Genomic DNA, 18295 nt, shown 5'->3' with positions numbered 1-18295 from the left:
GGCAGAATGCTGCAGCCCTGAGATATGACTATAAGGTTGATCTTGATATGTTTGAAGGGCAAAAGTAACATTTATGAAAGCTAACTTAAACTGGCCATGTTCTGGTCAGTGAGTGACTCCTCCTGTCACTCAGACTGCAATATTAAATAGAAACACTTTAACATGAAGCACAAACCATGAATATGAAGGGTAGAATGTTTGCATAAGGGTTGTGTGGAAGAGCTGCAATAATGAATCGAATGCTGGTAACGGGCTTAAAATGTGACCCTGCAAATGCAATTCCTTGATGTGTCAGCAGAGGGGCTCCTAAGGCAGATGGAATTAGGAACTGCATTGCTCAGCCACCAGCACTGAACAAAAACACACACACACAGTGGACAGACTAGAAACAACTGAATAATCTTTACAAGTATTAGTAAACTCAGTTAAGGAAGGGCTGAAGGACCACAGCATCAGCTCCCTTTATAAATCAGTAACAGAGCTGGAGTTTCACTTCCTGTTGGAAAGCAAAGATTAGGTAAAATTCATCAATTGCACTGCCCTTTGTCTAGATTCCAAACACCTGAAAGGAGGTCTGGTTTTATGTTTGCACTGACACTTCTGAAGTCTTAAGCACATACTTTTGCTTTACTGTAGTAATTGGATTACAGAAAAAATTAAAAATTATTGAACTAGGCAAAAATGAACTAGGTTTGGTATTCTAGAATTTAAAAGTATATATAGTGGATCCTTCTTATCAAATGGTTATGACTGTGGAAAGGACTGAGAGAATTACAAAACCAGCTAATAAATGAAAAATTCAACTTAAATTAATAGTAACTCCAAAGATTTAATTTTATTTGTACAGCAGAGGTGAGACATCCCAGTAACTGAGTTGCACTTAACTATCTTAATTTCTACAAAGTAAGGAATTACAGTTCTATGAAATAATTGTTTCCATAACTCTTCAAGTCAAATCCAGTAATATTCCACCAAACAAAACAATTAAGAAAAAATACAAAAGTTACTTCAGATCACTCTCTCTGCCCTGACCCTCAAATGCAGTAAAAAAATGAAACAGCCTTTTTACCCCCTTTTCAGGTGAGTAGCTAGTAAGATGATTCTTTAGTCATGGTCTGCTGGAGTTGCCTGTGCCTTGCAAACAGTTTTATTTATTCCATGTGAAAATGGAAAAACCCCCATATAGCCACTTTAACAGTGCATGTCGAAATAAACTATTGCTTAAGAAAATAATCTGTTCCAGAGTAGTTACATTTTCCCTGATGGGTTGTTCCCCAACAGACCTGTGTGCAGCTCCCACTGTGACTTTCCTCACCTGTCACCATCTCCCCTGTGCCCAGCATGAGCGACTGGTGCCAGCAGTAACCAGGACAGTCAAACCCCACACACCAACCCTCCTCAGTGGGGACAGGTCTACAAGTGAAGCCTGAGCAAGACTGAACAATCATTCAGTGACTTAAAGAGACACAGGCCTGTGTTTCCTGATCCTTGTCCTAGTTTTCCTTACAGTAGTGTAAGTCAGGACACCAGCTACTGAAGACAGCAGATTTACCTGAGTGGACCTGCAGAAGTGACATGGGAACAGCACCAGCCATCCTGCACAGGACCCCAAGAGCATCTGAGCCTTCAGCTAAAGGTGTGCTCAGATGCCCCAGTGCCTTCGGCTGGGCTTTTGACCAGAACTCTGTACATCTTTGCAGCAAGACCAAGTTCTGAAAACAGCTGTAAAAATGCAGTTTATAGTCTGCTAAAATGCTGTCTTATAGATTTTCCCTTCTCTATATAACTTTGAATGATTATCAAAAATGCTGCTAAAACACTGCAGACAGCTTCGTAATAATAAAAACCAAGAGCTAAGTGATTGTTACCTTCAAATTAAAAGCCAATTTTAGAATTATTTTATAATGGCAAAATTACTTTTCTCCATTTGCATTAAATCTTCAATTGCATGAGCTTCCTTACAACCTGCTAGAAAAAAAAGCAGCTTTTAGAGAAAAGGGTTATGGATGGATACTTCCATTCTGTCTATGCTTCCTGCAGCTACTCTCCTTACACAGCCTATTAAGGAAAGCATCTGCAGCTCACTCACGAGCTAATGACTGACATTTAGAGTACTCATTATCACTTTCTATACAGTTATCTAACCACAACTCCTTTGAAGCCTATTAAAAATTAACTGAGTTGTTCAAAACCTGAAATTTCTAAACTAAATTTCACATCAAACTTCAAAATAAATACAGTTTAATACAAAATTTTAGAAAAAAAACCCTGAACTTACTTAGAATTGCACTGATGCAATTGCCTGTGCTAGTAATTAGCTATTTCAGAGAGCTGTGTACCTTAAAATGACTCAATATGTGATTTTCTCTAAATCTGATTACAAGTACTGGAAAAAGAGAATACTGTCTCTACAAAGTGCTGAGTTCCTCTTTCAAGACCCAATGTAAAAAGTCAAGATGTTTAAAAGCTCAACATTTTGCAGGATAACATCCAAGACAGATAATCTTTATGAAAGAAACTTTCAGAAGTTACAACAGCTGTGACAGGGTGGGTTTCCAACACTGTCTTCTCTGAAGTCTGCTTTAAATGATGGCATCGTGTTCATCACTGTAACAGAAACACAGTAATTAATGTTCTGCACTACAAAGCAACAGTCCACATGAGAAAGAGCCACCCAGATGCTGCTGAGAAGGTTATTTTGTGAGCAGAGCACGCCTTGCTGGGAAGGAGTAAGGACACACTGATCTGGGCATTACAGACCTGTCTGAGCCAAGGCTGACATTAGCTGAACAGTTTTGTTTTGTCAACACTCCTCCAGCTTCACCTGCCTCATTAACACCTTGTCTTTCACGTGTCATTCGTGTATTCTTACATCAGCTGCTGCTCAGGCCTGTTTATCGTATCTGTCTCACCTATAACCAGTAGTACAGTTAATCAAAGCCACTGCACAAGCTCAGCAGCAAGTCCCCTTTGTTTTGAAGATGCTGTTGATGTGAATTTTACAATATCTATTCACAAACACCACTTTGGGTAAAGGTGCAGCAGGGACTGGCTTCATTCCATGACCAGTAAAGAGGAGTCAAGATGGAGAGAAAAAAAAACTGATACTGAACACAGTATCCCAACAGGTCTAATGACATCACCTCAGTTAAAACAAGCTTCTTGACTGAGATGGATGGCACTAAAGAGGGAAAGGGAAAGAAAAGCAACCTAGTTCTTAAACTAAATGTAGATGAGTCCTGAAGCCCGGAGTAGAGCTGAGCATAAAGAGCCCGTGAGATGGTAAGATAAGAAATTGGTAAAGATAAGAAACTTTTATTAGAATTTGCTATACATTAATGGCAAGGGAAAGGAAAACATGAAAGAAAGGACAGAGTCTAGGAGAAAAAAGAAATCTTGCAAACTGCAGAAAGTTTCAATGAAATGTTAACTATTCATGGACTAGCTAAAAGACAAAGATCCTTTTAAAAGGAATAGAATTATTTTATATAATAGATCATAGAAAAAAACACACAGAAGAGAGGCATAATACTAATGAGGAATGGCAGAAGTGGTGAAAGACAAAACATCAGAGTTAAATCACTTAATGATATTAATATAATGTACATTAAACAAATGTACCAGAGTTCATTCTACCCATTTGGTTTTCCTTTTCCCCCTCAAGAAAGTAATAAATGGCCAAGGCACAACCCCTTGGGAACTTACATGGTTCTGTACTGAATGCCTCTTCTAGAGTGGTAAGTTTTGCATCCAATGTAGAGAATGACTAGGACTCCAAGAGTCAGCACAATGCCACCTACAAAACTGCCCACATCAAATCTGGAGGTTGTGTTTACAACAGCCTCGGATTTTGATGTGGCTGAAAAGAAGAAAACAAAAGGCACATTTTACAGAGCTTGAAAAATTATGTTTGGAGGGACTACTCTACATCCTGCCCTCACCACTGATTCATCACCTAAATATCCAATTAGACAAATTTAACCACGATCAACTGACAAGATACAAGCCAAGCACATAAACATAAGGCTCTGGTTTTAAGTGCCATATCCTGGTGACATGGACACAGCTGATCCAACTACTTGCTGTCTCTGAAAGACCAACTGCTCCTTCTCTCCACATCCCTTTTTTCCCCTTTTCTCTCCCCTCCTTCTACACATGGAGCTCCTGCCCTTCTTAGGCCACTTCTAGTGTTTCTCATACCCTCCACGAGCCACTAAGGTGGCCTGAAATGAACCCAAGCATAAAAGGAAGCTGCTTTCATTCAGATGAGCATACTGAGCCATCCTGCAAGAGGGGCTGCAACAACCTCCAAGTCCATCACTGTAGTGGGAGCAGAAAACCTGGTGGCAATGAGCTGTTGGTATTGCTTTACCTTGTCTCATGGAATTGTACCCTCACAGTCCCAAGTGAGATCAGCTCTGCAGCCCAACACAAACATTGACACAGACAACATGGCCTCAGATAAGCCATAGCTGTTTCGCTGCTAGAACTGGTTACATCTGCTACAAACTCCCACCTAAAGACCAGTCTGTGCCCAGTTCTATTTGTACTTGCTACACACAGTGTTACATGATCAAGTTCTTCTGGTAACACCTTCACCAATGATGCTCCACTGATATGTGAGCACTCCTGATGTGTTCAGAAGTGCAAGCATGAAGTGATGGGAACACAGCCAAGTGCAAGGAAATACTGAATTCTGCACTCACTGTTTTTGTATTACCATGTACAGTTAAACTGTATTTGACAACTTTTACAAAAGGGGTGACTCATGCACAGTCATGCTCTACTCTCTGTTTAGGGTAAAATTCATTACATTGCTAACAGAACTCAGTCTTTTTACAAGCCAGTAGACATATTTTGAGATACAGGTCAGCTGTGAAAAAGGAAGTATCAGAGATGAGTTCAAATAAACTGCAGAAAGGAGAGATGAACAAACACAGAAGTTGTATTCAAAACCAAGGCTCTCCTTTGCATTGCTGATCTCCTTGCTGGTGGCTGCTGGATAAGACCACTTGCACTTTTTTTCCTTTTCCCTAAATCTGTCAGACCTCTCAGGTTAAGTGAGTTTTAAGTAAGTGGAGTGCTCAGAGCAACATTATTGTATCCAGCTTAGTAAGGAATTCTCACTTTAGTCTTGTGGGAATGCAAATGCATTCTTTCTTCCTTTTTTTTCACATTGCTGTAAACCCAACTGTTCCACAACCCATGTGAACGTCCATCCAAGCCTTTTTGAGCTTCCTGAGCTGCGAACTCACCTGTTACAGAAGTGGAGGAAGTCTTAGAAGTGGTCACCACTGTAATGTTGCCTTGTGGCGATGTGACTGGTGAGGCTGTGGTGGGTGTTGCTGTCTGGTTGGTTTTGGGGGGCTGAGTTGTTGGGATCACAGATGTGGTGGTGGTGTTGGGCTGACTGGTACTGGTCAGATTAGCAGTATTGCTGGACACACCTGGAAATTTTTGGGATACCACGCAGAAAAATTAATAAAAATAAACAACTGTACACTCATTGAGTAAGACCACGTTTATCATGCCCAAACAGAATGACAGAGTAACAATGAAAATGCCACTGCATGGTATCCAGGCTTGCATACAGACTTTCCTTTGGGAAGATCTAACTTCTGATTTCTGGGCCTCAAGGTTAAGAATTCTTTAAAGGAAAGGCTATAAAGAAAACCTGGACAACATATGATGACTTTTAGGTGAGTCAGCTTTTTTTTTTTTTGGTAACAATCTAGCTCCACAGAATCATGCCTAACTGACAAGATGTTAAAATGTAATAAAATTCTGGATCAAGAGTTACTTTTGATTTGAAGTGCCTACATTTTCAGGCAACAAAGCTCTTATAAGAACAGGGTTTACATGAAAACACCACCCTCCAATTTTAGTAATGATTTGATCTTTCATTTGCTTTTGAATGAAACACCAGCATTAATAGGGCTCCATACATTAAAATATACCACAGAGAATTCTGAATTTATGTGGTAAGGATAAAACATGATAAAATTTTAACTGAAGTAAAAGTACTGCTTAAGTAATTTATTTGGTTTTGCCAAGGTTAAAACAAAGGCTGGAATACTTTTTCTCAAGTTTCATTGACGTAGTGTCTTTTACTTTACTTTTAACTTACACTTCCCCTTCCCTCTTCAGAAAACACAAATGAACTGTTCAGAATAAAAATACCATTATACAAAACTCAAGAATAATAGAAATTGCTATTTATAGCAAAATTCTTAGAACTTTCATGGAAGGCAGCCTGATAGAATGATTGTAAGACAATTACTTATTTTTCTAAGAAGGAACTAACAGGAAACACGAGTCTGTTATGCAACTAACATTTCTGTAAGCAAACAGCAGTATGCAAATAGTTTTTATGTATGAAAGAATTCTAGACAGAAACAGCTCCTTTGCAGCTGTCTACTTCTGTATTGTTTCTATAGCTTCACACAAGTTGGGCTCATTTTACACACCTCAAAAGCTTTTCAACATGGAATTTCAAATATCTAAATATATCCATGTTTTCTTGAAATTGTCTAAAATTAGAAAAATTGGAGGATAGTTTCATCTCAATTCTAGAGTAACCTTGATACTCAATTCCTGCCTTTTGTTTATACAGCATTTAAAATGCTTCTGTAGAACAAAATTTTTGTTGTGTAAAACATGAAGAACTACATACAAAACTGTGCCTTTGCTAAAATCTAAGTATCACAGCTTCCAGTGCTGATATGAGCACCAAAACTTAAAAAAACTCATCAATATAACAATGGAAACATGCAGAAAGTAACTAGCCTACAAAACACTTCTGAGACATTTAGCATTAAAACTACTAAAATACCAAAATAGAGACTACTTTGTAAATGTTATTTGTTTTCCTGTTCTTTAATGTTGTAACTGTGTTGTGCCATAAACCCAGAAAACCTTCTGAAATGAGCATTCATTGAGGTGGAACAATTGGAACACTATATTCATTTGCTTACCTTGTTACAATTACGAAAATTCAGCTCCTCTATGAAGCATGTGTAAAATACATCAGATAAAATTCAGGGCACGTTTTAATACTGACAGATAAAACTCCCCAAAGGCACAATGATCAAAAAATATCAAATGATTCCTCATTGTAGGAAGTAAGCAAGGAAATGTCTACATGGAAACCATCTACAGTTACACGTCATGAAACCACACCTGGTAAATATAAACACATTCCTAACGTAAGTGATACCAAAAAAGGACCAATGTGGATGCAAGTGTCAAGCAGTCCTCTGTGGGTTGTTTTTGAACTGAGATTTCTGAGTGTGAAAGAGCCTTCTGTTTCTGAGCAGTACAATGGCTAACTGTTAGATGTGTAACATTATAAAATGAGATGTTACACAAAGTTGGTATTCATTCCATGGGTATTACATTACCCTACAGAACACGTGAGTCATGATGAAAAAAATCCAAACATCTATGAGGAATTTCAGCACATTTGCATATTACTTTTTCCCCCTCTGTTTTCTAGTAGCAATCCTTTTTTTTTTTTTTTACTTAATCAAGATTACAGCCCTTGGTGATGTAACTTTAACAGTAAAATCTGTCTAATCTCTAGACCTATCTTTCATGATGTATTTAGCATCAGTCATTTCAAAACATCACTGGGAGGCTATCTAAGGCAGCTGGAGAATTTGGGAAGCTGACATCAATCAGGCACGAATCTGATCTTCTCCACCTTTGAAAAATCTTACCTGTACTATTTTACAAACAGAGTGAAGATGAAAGAATATTTGCTAGCAACATCTGTCCTTTTATATTTTATTTTCCTACTTACTTTTCCCCCAAAAGACCAGCTGGACTTCATTGAACAGTGCACTAAACAAACCCTGACTGCCTGAGTTATTTTTTATTATTTAAAAAGGATGCATGCCGGTAATACGGTTCAGGCTTATGATGCTTTGTTTTTAAGAGACAAGTACTTTACATATTTTGCCACCTGTCTTCAAGTATTAAATAGCTATGCTATAATCATCAATTTAAAAAAAAATATAGCATATAGATAAGAATCCTCAGAGCACTAAAGGAGTAGTAGCATGTGCTGCTAACTCAACAAGAATGAGCACAAAACTCAAACTGTGCAAGCACTGTGCTAACATGCAAGGTTATTATGGAATGCCCTTCCTAAAACAAATACTTTCTCTTGCATGGAAATGATCGAATGAAAAAGACTTTTGCTTCCTTCACGAAGAGCTTCCTACCTCCCCTGAAAAAATAACAGAAGCCTGGATGTGGCACATAGGGATACGGTTTAGGGGTGATTGTGGTGGTGCTACACTGATGGCTGGACAGCTATCTTGAAGCCCTCCTCCAACCTTGATGATCCTGTGATTTTGTGAGTCTTATGTAAAAGGAAATGGAGTCCTACTCTTGAAACTCAAGCTCCCAGGATTTCATTATACCCTAAATCTGTTTATTGTGAAATAACACTACACAGATATGCACTGTTTGCATAACAACCTATTCCTCTTTACTTCATGAAAATGGAAGAAGCTTGCTTAAAGATGAAAATAAACATTAAAAAACCCCAACTTCTAGCAATTCTTCCTCAAAGGTAAATTTTGATTCCTGTGTTTAAATGGCAACACAAATATAATTACTGATGAAGTATGGTACCTAAATTTGAGAAACAATATAGCTTCTTTTCAGAGCTGTTTTACATATTGCTTCCCAGCCTTAAAATGGTAACACCTGTCCCAAATACCCACTTTTGATGACCTGTTCTTTAGAATTCAGTATGATCAGGGTTAGGTTGGGAACGAACTTCTAGGTTCACAGAAGAAGTTAATGCACAGATACATACCTCCTGCAGATGTTGCTGTAGGTTGTGTGGATGATGCAGTAGCATTGGGTGAACTGCTATTGTCTTCAGGGGAAAAAAAAGGCAACAAGAAAATCAGTATTCTTGATTTTAATTTTAACATACTATAATTAAAGTACCCACACCACAATACTGTCCTCAGGGTGTCTGTGCCTGGAAACTACAATTGGAAACACAGCAGAGAGCAGCCCATCCCAAAGCAGATAGTTTTTACTCCTCTGCAAAATGCTTCCAGATCTCAGTGCATCAAGAACACAGTTAACACTGTATGCACAGCAGTTCCCAAATGGCTTGCATCTGATTCTCTACACATCCTCTGTTGCCTTCCACTTCTATGTCATGCTTTCTTCCATTTGCTGTAAAATAGCCATACTGTCACTAACTTTCTTAACCTACTTATTCACTATGAGGGAAAGCAGCTTTGTATTTTTATTCCTCTATTTCAGTTCCATTTCTGTCCCTTCATCTTTTCTTTCATTTTGTTGCATCTCTGCTGCAAACTGGGATGATACTGGGAATATACTGCAGTCAAGTAGGGGCAGACAGATACTTTGAGAAACACCTAACTGCATACTTCAGTTCCCCACACAGAAAAAGTCCCAAGAATGTACTTGTTTCCAGACATAAAATGCAACCCAGTCTTAGTGTTTTTGTGTCTCTCTCCTCAGTTTCACTTCTCCTTTTCCAGTTCTCATTTTCTTGTCCCTCCTTCCTCCTTATGGTCCTCCTTCCTACTTCTAGGCTTCTCAGGCACCCTCCCATTCACTTCTCTCCATATTGTTGCATCTCTCTTTTGTATTTCTCATGCATTAAGTGCCCCTTCCTCCTGGCAAAGATCTACTGGGCTGTTCCTGGGAGTGTCACTGCCCATACCTTCCTCCCTTCATTCTGCACTATTGTGAATGCCCATTCTGTGATCATTCTTTTCTCTGAAGTAAGTCATCTTTTACAGCACCTTCCCACACTGGCAGGCTTATGTGCCTTGCAGCAGCTCTGCTGCTTTTCAGCATGGCTGAAGAACAAAGCATTTAACCTAGAGATTAAGAGGAGAGCAACAGAGCTACTGCAATCAAGAAGCAGACCTGCACCTATTTCCTCTGAATGGATCTGCTGTTCTTACCACTGGAGAAGTCCAGTCTAAAACTCTTTGCAATACACTATGAGCAAGGTCAGGTTAAGAACAAATGCACCAAATTTACAGCTTCATACCAAAAAATGGTAGGGGGGTTGGAAATTAAAGAGGGCATTACTTTGCTTTTGGTATAATCACACACAAGTAGCCACACTGTGTACTGCACAATCAACCCTCATACTGACATAACTGGGACATGAAGTTGCAGATTTAACTGCCTTTGAGAAAGGGTCTATGATTGTACAATTACAAACACATTCTTTCTTGCATATGTTGCCTTTTATCCTAGCATAAGCTATGGATATGCCTGGGGTTACATCTTTTCCACACAGGCCCAACACTGTAACCAGAACACATCTTTCAGTTTTCCCCAGGTTCTAAGTGCTTACTTTGGCAACCCTCGGACAGCTCTGGATGTGGACTGCATGTTCATACAGGTAAAAAGAAGCCACATCTACTGCCTGGAATTTGGGTGTGAGTCAGTATTGCAAATAACACAAGACAGAGTAAGTTAATGAGCAGAGTATTGTTGGCCAACAGCAAATGAGATGACTGAAGTAGTACAGGGCAAAAATGACTAAAATGAAAAAATGCCTTGTCTTTATCTGAAGATCACTGAATTCTAATCTAGCAGACTTCTTGGTTCTCCTTTTAACTGTAAATTGACGTTGTCAGGTGTTTCTAGTTCTATACACAATATTTTCCCATTTTACTTCCCCTCTCTCTGTTACTCTGGGGTACCCAAGGATATGAGAATTTAATTGGGTTTTACCATTCCCCTTAAACATCTTTAGTTGTCCCAGAATAGATGTGGAAATCAGAGTACCTCCCTTTTGCCCTACAGCTGCTCACAATTCAATAAAATACAATAAAGGGCAAATGATTAAAGACAGTTTAAGACACACAATAATACATATTGCTTTTCTTAATCTACTGAGGAACAGCAACAGAAATGTCAAAAGTATTACCTGGCAACCTACCGCCTGGAATCGTAATAGTGCTGTTCACATCTTTAGAGCTGTTTGTGTATTCATTACCTACATCAGAAAACACAGGAATAACAAGATCGTTTTAGGTGGAAGAAGAAAAAAAGGTACAGCATCTGCCACTTGCGTTGGGCATATAAATGACTAATTTGCCATGGACAGGAGTCAGTCATAATGATGACATAAAAGCGTGTTAGCACAATAGCCTGCTCTGAGTGCATCAGAAGTGACATCATTTATACTACCCAACCACCAAATGAACTGAAACTCCTCCCATTCTGTCTTCATCATCCCCATCCCAAGTTTTCATCTTCCTTTAGATGAAATGAGACCAAAAGAGGCACTTTCCTTCAGTAATAACATCTGACCTACATCACCCACAGCAGAAGAGAAAGAACTTCTCACTTATATCTCTTCCTGTGAAGTGTGCCAGGCCTTTTCAGGCACACACATGTTTCTCTGGCCCTAAATGGACAACATCATAACACAATTAGCTCCACCACGAAGTTACATTATCCAGTTTGGGACTAAGAGCATGTTAATGCATCCACTGAGCATCTGGCAGGTGGGGGAATAGGACTTAGAATGACTACACCTTGAAGAGAAAGAACTTCTCACTTATATCTCTTCCTGTGAAGTGTGCCAGGCCTTTTCAGGCACACACGTGTTTCTCTGGCCCTAAATGGACAACATCATAACACAATTAGCTCCACCACGAAGTTACATTATCCAGTTTGGGACTAAGAGCATGTTAATGCATCCACTGAGCATTTGGCAGGTGGGGAATGGGACTTAGAATGACTACACCTCCAAAGAAGTGATAAAATTTAAAGACAAACCACAGAGGATGCGTAGACTGACATTCACACACATACAAGAGTGTGTATAAGTTGTGGATTCTGCCTTTGACAAGCAGTTTAGTTTTGATCACCTAATACTGTGTAAAAGACAAGCAAATAACCTGAACTGAGTGTCACAGAAATAGGGCATTTTCTTCATGCTTACAAAACCTTAGTCAAGGTCTCAAAATGGTGAAGTTTCCAAATACAAATGGCAAAATAACTCATTGTATCTCATCCCTACAATATCAAGACCAAGGGCAGCACTGCAAAGTATGTTACACTGTTTAATTAGTGAGATTAGAGAAAACAGACAAACAAAGGATGGGACACTGCTAAACTAAGCTTCCCCAGAGAGGACCCAATCCTGCAAAACTCTTCTATATCACAGCAAGTTCCCCCACATTAAACAATGATCTGATTGGGAAAGCTAAGCCACCACAAAACTGACATTACATCCTTCTTTAACAGCACACAATGATTTTTCCGGTGATAAATTTTTTAACCAGTAGAAAGGGCTCAGTATATTATTGGTTGAAAGAGAGGGGCAGGAAATAGAGGTGGAAGTAAAGGCAGGACTATATTAATTTAATTCAGATCAGCTTGGACTGCACACCTTGAAATATGTCACGGACCTTATCCAGCTTAAAAGATGCTCCTTTTTTTTTTTTTTTTTCTTCTTAAACAAACTCAAACACTGCTAAGTTTCTTAGTCTGAATAATGTGCATTGGCTCCAGAATACAAAGACTCCTTAAATGGGGTTTTGCATAAACATACTCCACAGTGGAACACATGGCAGTGAAAGGGACAGGGAGATAAAAGAACACCTTAAAATGATACTATTCCCAAAGTGTTCTCTAGTCTGAGACTGTGCCTTTGAATTTGAAACTGCATGTATCACTGCAGTGGCAAGAAGGAAACTTCAAAAAGAGGCAGAAAGGACTCCTGGGTTAAGCAAGGCAAAAAGCACCACAGCTTTTATGCAGTGTTGGTTCTCACAAGTAGAACCTCTCATCCCAGACCACAGACTTCACAGTTCAACTGTCCCAAAGCAAAACAGGGAGGGGTTCTGGCCTTCTCCCGGAAGCAGAAGTGCAAGGGTCAGAACTCCACACTGACCCAGGTGTAGACACACATGGCTAGCACAGGAAGGAAGGGGGGAGAGAGAGCCAGCAGCCAGCTGCAGCATCCTGTTCATGAACAGAAGCAGAGCTCTTGGGCCACAGCATCAGCTGCAACATCAGGCCTAGGAATATTCAGCAGAGAAACGCTGTGCTGAGGTCTACTCTCCCTGTGACCCAGAAGAGAGGGAACAGAAAGAATCTCTTCTTTTCATTTTTCACAATTAAAAGGAACCAGCACAAGGATATACCAAACTTAAAACTGGATCACAACTTAAAACTGGATACCAGAAAAGGACAGAGATGTGGGATCAACATGATTTTTGTCCAACAACTCCGTTCTGCTCTGGTTAAGATCAGGCACAGATACAGCTAAAAAAACACAGACCTGTGGCTGGCTGGGTGTATCTGAAGGCAAGTGTGCTTCCTGTGAAAGGCCCTGTCAGAGTCTGGCATTTTGAGGGCTTTCAGGGCCTCTTGTGGTTTTGCTGCTCTAGTGAGTCAAAAGTCACAAACTGGAGACAATTTGGGTATGCAAACTTTCAAAAGGGCAAAATCAGTCTGGTTATTCCAGTTTCATAGCTGGAAGTGGGATTTTTAAAGTGGCAGAGACAGAAGATTTGTCCTTGTGTGTTAAACAAATACATAGAGGGTGAGTGACAGGGATAGCTCTGATACCTGCGAAGAATGAAAAGGACAGGATGTTAAACAGATTTGATTTTGCCAGGTTCTGCAACAAACAGAAAATCAACACAGATTCTTTGGAATCTGTAGTCTCCAGCTTAGACACATACCAAATTACTATTCTCCTTAGCTGCACCCCGGTAGAAGGGACCTACACAAACAATTGCCAATAGTCAGTCAACTAACTACCTGCATGTGACAAAGGTCAATTTGTTCACTCCAACTGCCACATAAAAGATAAGTTTATTTCTAAGGACTCACACATGTTATGTCTAGTGCAGCTAAACTTCATGCTGCAGAAAATGCTGGTATATTAAACGCTCATTTTTACTAAGCACAGCTTTACGTATTCATTTTGGGGACATGGCAAAAGTCATACATAAAACTCTCTCTGGGCATTTTCTCTTTTCAAGCTTAATGCATAGCAGGCACAGAGAGGAGTTTCATGCCCAAATCATTCTCCTGTTGTTGGTTTAAAACCCCAAAAGTACAGAAGCACTGACAATGTGCAGTCCATCAGAAAGATCACCCACTTGCTCAGTAATCTCTAAGAACTCCAGACAAGGAAGAGCTGAGGTGCTGGAACAGTTAAAGCAGAGATCTTAGAGCAATATGAATGTAACCTCTTCTAAGAGAAGATGATACAGTAAAATCAAAATATCATGCCTGTTTTCAGGCCTGGAGGCTGCTGCTGCTGATTTTTTTACTGTGAGTAATTCTGTATACAAGTAAGCTCTTGGAAGATGTCACCAGTTATCTTTTCTCAACACAACGGGAAAGGGGTGGGGGCCACTTCCTGACATGGAGAGGGGATTCCCCTTACTCAGGTACCAGGAATCCAGATGCATTTTACATAATAGTGGGAAGGATTTTTAGTAAACCATATTATTGTGGTTAATAACGTTTCTTTCACTGACTTGACAAATAGAAATAAAACTGTCTGGCAGAGTAAAAGAACAGGATTACATTGAAATAACACGAAAATATTAACTGGAGTGAGACACATCTGCCACTTTCACTTTTTGCATATTGGAGTGTTTTATGGGGTTCACACTTCCTCCTGTAGCGTTGATTAGATAATCACAAATCTCTGCTGAAATCAACACAAATCTCAGCAGTCCTTTCTGGAAGTTTCTACGTGGACAAAGGGGGAAAAAAAAAGCTATTTCAACAGATACATTAAACTGAGCCTTAAAAGGGCACAACTTCTTTCAGCATATCATAATTGAGCTCCAGAGGAAGCTCACGTACAGACGAAGGACTACAACTGAGTTTGAGGAGTTACATGAGAGCACCCCTGCCCCAGGAGACAGAAGTGACTGTATTTTGAGTTAGATCACCACATGCACTCAGGAAGCAGCATGACAGAAGACAGATCAGTGCAATCTTATATCACGTGAAATGACAGGCTATTGTTGTTAAAGGGAGGCCATACGATCTTAGCAAAGCAATAAACAGGTTACGTGTTAACTCAAACTTTTAAAAAGAACTTGCCCTTCTTTTTGGAAGGGTAACTATAAAGCTGTTTACAATAAAAAATCAATTTATATTACAACTTCACCAGATTAAACAACAGCATATTAACACTGCTGGACTGAGATTCCTCGGCAGTATTTACAGCAGGTTAATTCCAGTACCCATCACGTTTTGGCTTCTTTACTTTGGAAAACTGTGTGGCACCGTATGGGACACTTCAGTCTTCCGAAAAGGCAACTCCGGCAGCTCAGACCTGTATGTTTCTGTGTTTATTTGAGCGCCTGTCAACGCTGATCCCCTGGCTGTGGTGTCCCGAGCACAAGGCTGCGCATTTGCTAGAACCGGCCGCTACAAAGGGGCACCGCAGCGAGCGCCTGCCAGCAGCGCCACAGAGCGCAGCGGCCGTGCCCCCGCCCCGCCACACGAGCCCCAAGCCCCCCGCCCCGAGCACAGCCCCCGAGGGCGCGGGGAGCGGCCCTGCCCAGCCCGGCCCGGCCCGGCCGGGGCTCCCGGGGCGGAGCCGAGCCGCGCATCCCCGCGGCCGTGCGCGCCCCGACCCCAGCGCGCCTCGGGGGGTCTGCCGCTGCTGTTTCTGCTTAACAAACACCTCCCATGTTTCCCCCTCATCCTCCCTGTCTCTGTCACAGCTCCCGGACACGCCGGCCGGGCCACCTCGGCTCCCGCTCGGGAGCACAGCGTCAGTGACCGCCGTCCCGTCCCGTCCCGCTGCCGCTCCCCGGGGCGCTCGGGGGCAGCCAGGGCACGGCCCCGGCCCCGCTCCGGCCGCCAGCGGCGGGACGAGGCCTGGGTGGGCCCAGGGGAGTCGTGGCGGCAGCCCCAGGCAGAGCGGCTCTTGGTTGGAAACCCCAGCGCCTCGGCCCGGCCCGTGCCCCGCGGGCGCTACTCACGGGAGCCGCGGGCGAGCAGCAGCAGCGCCCACAGAGCGCAGGAGGTGCCGCCGAGGAGCCGCATGGCCGCGGAGGGGCCGCCGGAGCTTGCCGGGCGCGGTCTATGCTGCCGGGCGAGGGGCGGGCCGGGGCGGGGCCGCGGGGCGGGGGTGGGCGCGGCGAGGTGGGCTCCTCTCCCTCTCTCCCTTCTCCCAGAGTTTTCCGGCGGGCTGGGTGGCAAAAGGCTGCGGTACCCCCAAGGGGAGAGATGTGTGTGCTTCACCAGGTGCTACAGAGGGCACACCCGAGCGGCGCTCTAGCGGTCTGCGAGCACCTGTGGAAACAGCGCCGAGCTCCAGGAGCGCCGCCTGCGAGCAGCGCTCACGGCTGGCGATGTCAGGCTGTTTTCCAAATGCCATTCAACATCTGCCGGCAGAGCCTCAACTCCGTGGATTTATCTTCCTTGTTAATCGTATCCACCTAACCAACACCTGGATTTACTGCGCACGCCTTCCCGAGGTGCCTGAAATTTCCCAATGTACTTGGAAAATTGTGAAACCGACTACAAAGGCGATAGGGAAAAGTAAAAGGGAACAATTATGTTCAGTTCTTTCAAAACTTTCCTGAGAACTTCTAACATAAAAGTAGTGCTGAGAACTTATTTTTCAAAGGGAATTTGTCACTATGTTCTTAAGAGTGAAAACAACTTGAAAAATATTTATCAGAGGAAATAACCATTTTTAATGTGGATAATTAAGGATCAGCAGCAAAGCCACAGTAGAATATTTTGCATGTACTACTACACTTATGTTCACTGCAGCACAACAGTGTTCCCATGTTAAGCCACATATCAGAGTCGAGAGGGTGAAGTGCCTCACCTGGGAGCTCACAGGCAGGTTGTGAAGCTGTACTTGGGTACTTTGTAAAACCTGGCTCACTTTCCTGCAGACAGACATGTATTTACTCTGTAAGTCTCAGCAAGAAAGTGGTGAATAGATATTTTATTCCTCAGGCCCCTCAGTCTGCATTCAGAGAAAATAGCTGCATGCATTATACTTCCAGCATTCTCTTATGTCTTTGTTCTGCAGAGCTTCCTGTGTGGTTTTCATGACTAAGGTACCCAAGGATCAGTATGCACCTTTTTACTGTGGATTTTCTGAGATGATCCTCCAAAACTTTTCTTTATGATGGCTGTAGGACTAGTATCTCCAGCTAGTCTAATTCCAGAAAAGCTTAGAAATACTAGTAATCCATCTGTTACATAGTATAAGGGCCTCTGGTTACAGAGGCAAAATTAGAGTGAGAAAAACAATAGTAATTTAATAAACTAACATACATTTAGAGGATATATCTCTATATAACATATATCCATATCTTTAACATATCTAAGTCTTTCAGCTCTTGCACAACTCCGGTGAATATCAGGCTTAACCAGACTGGAAACAATTTATTTGGGAATACCCTAATTAACATTGCTTAACTTGCGTATCTGCAGGAAAAGAGTAGTTAAGATAGATGGAACAAAGAACAGTCATGGGATTGTGGGAGATAGGAGTGTAGCTAACCTAGAAGTGATGAGTTAGCAGGCACTGAGGCACAGTTGCACAGAATCTTTGCTGCGTAAAGGCAGAGGTGCTGGAAGTTCTTGTGTTGATTGCTTTGTGTGGTTTTGTTTCATTTTGGTGTTTGTTGTTTTGTGGGAGCTGAATTTCAAAGTGTTGGGATAGCTGGAAGTTGTTCCTACACTGTGAAGGAAACATTCTGGGAAAACTTAATAGGAGTAATCATACGCTTTTGGTACATGGTGTAAATAATGATTTCCCATACAGATTCCCATATGAAGACATGACTGGTGAATTTCCCCCCTCAATTTTGTATGATATCCAGTGGCAGGGAGCAGTGAGAATGGGTGCTGATGGTAACCACAGGAGCTCACCTGGTGCATTTCCACAGGAGCTGAGCAGGGCAGGATGGTGATAATGACAGAGTCCAACAGCATCCCCAGTCAAGGTGATGAGCCTGATCCTGGGAGTCCAGTTGGGAAGGAACAGCAGGACAGGGCTTAGAAATAGGACTATGTCATAAATCTAATGTCATTCCAAGGGACATGATATAAGGCTACCACCTTTGTCAGTCTGGAGTCCCTTTAGCAAAACCAGTCTCTAAATCTGCACAGCTGGGGACAGGCACTACTGCAGCTTAGGCAGGGACTGAAGGCTCAGGCAAGAGCTGAAATTGAGCTGCTGAGAGAATGAGCATAGACATGTGCACGGAGGTCACAGGTGAGACTGGTCAGGACTCAGGGCTCATTGTTACCAGTTTAG

At 41.8% G+C, this 18295-nt stretch overlaps 1 protein-coding gene across 2 annotated transcripts; it reads right to left on the bottom strand.

Annotated features, from left to right (window-relative positions):
• Nucleotides 1-383: 383 nt before the first annotated feature.
• TMEM123 (transmembrane protein 123) lies at nucleotides 384-16118 on the bottom strand. Of its 2 annotated transcripts, XR_005628546.1 has the most exons (7): nucleotides 15993-16118; nucleotides 10946-11014; nucleotides 8828-8890; nucleotides 5256-5447; nucleotides 3706-3859; nucleotides 1966-2607; nucleotides 384-1487 (listed from the first exon to the last, which is right to left on the bottom strand). XR_005628546.1 is itself a non-coding variant. In XM_039718283.1 (6 exons), exons 1-6 carry the CDS (start codon nucleotides 16054-16056, stop codon nucleotides 2583-2585), a joined length of 567 nt encoding a protein of 188 aa, XP_039574217.1. In that variant the 5' UTR covers nucleotides 16057-16118; the 3' UTR covers nucleotides 384-2582. The 2 variants fall into 2 exon arrangements, 1 of the variants encoding a protein (XP_039574217.1); XM_039718283.1 differs by having other exon boundaries at nucleotides 384-2607.
• Between the last annotated feature and the right edge of the window lie 2177 nt (nucleotides 16119-18295).

The sequence above is a fragment of the Passer montanus genome, unplaced genomic scaffold (assembly GCF_014805655.1).
Source record: "Passer montanus isolate IOZ18808 unplaced genomic scaffold, ASM1480565v1 scaffold4, whole genome shotgun sequence".
In the NCBI taxonomy this organism is placed as follows: Eukaryota; Metazoa; Chordata; class Aves; order Passeriformes; family Passeridae; genus Passer; species Passer montanus.
This window is presented reverse-complemented; position numbering and strand designations above follow the sequence as displayed.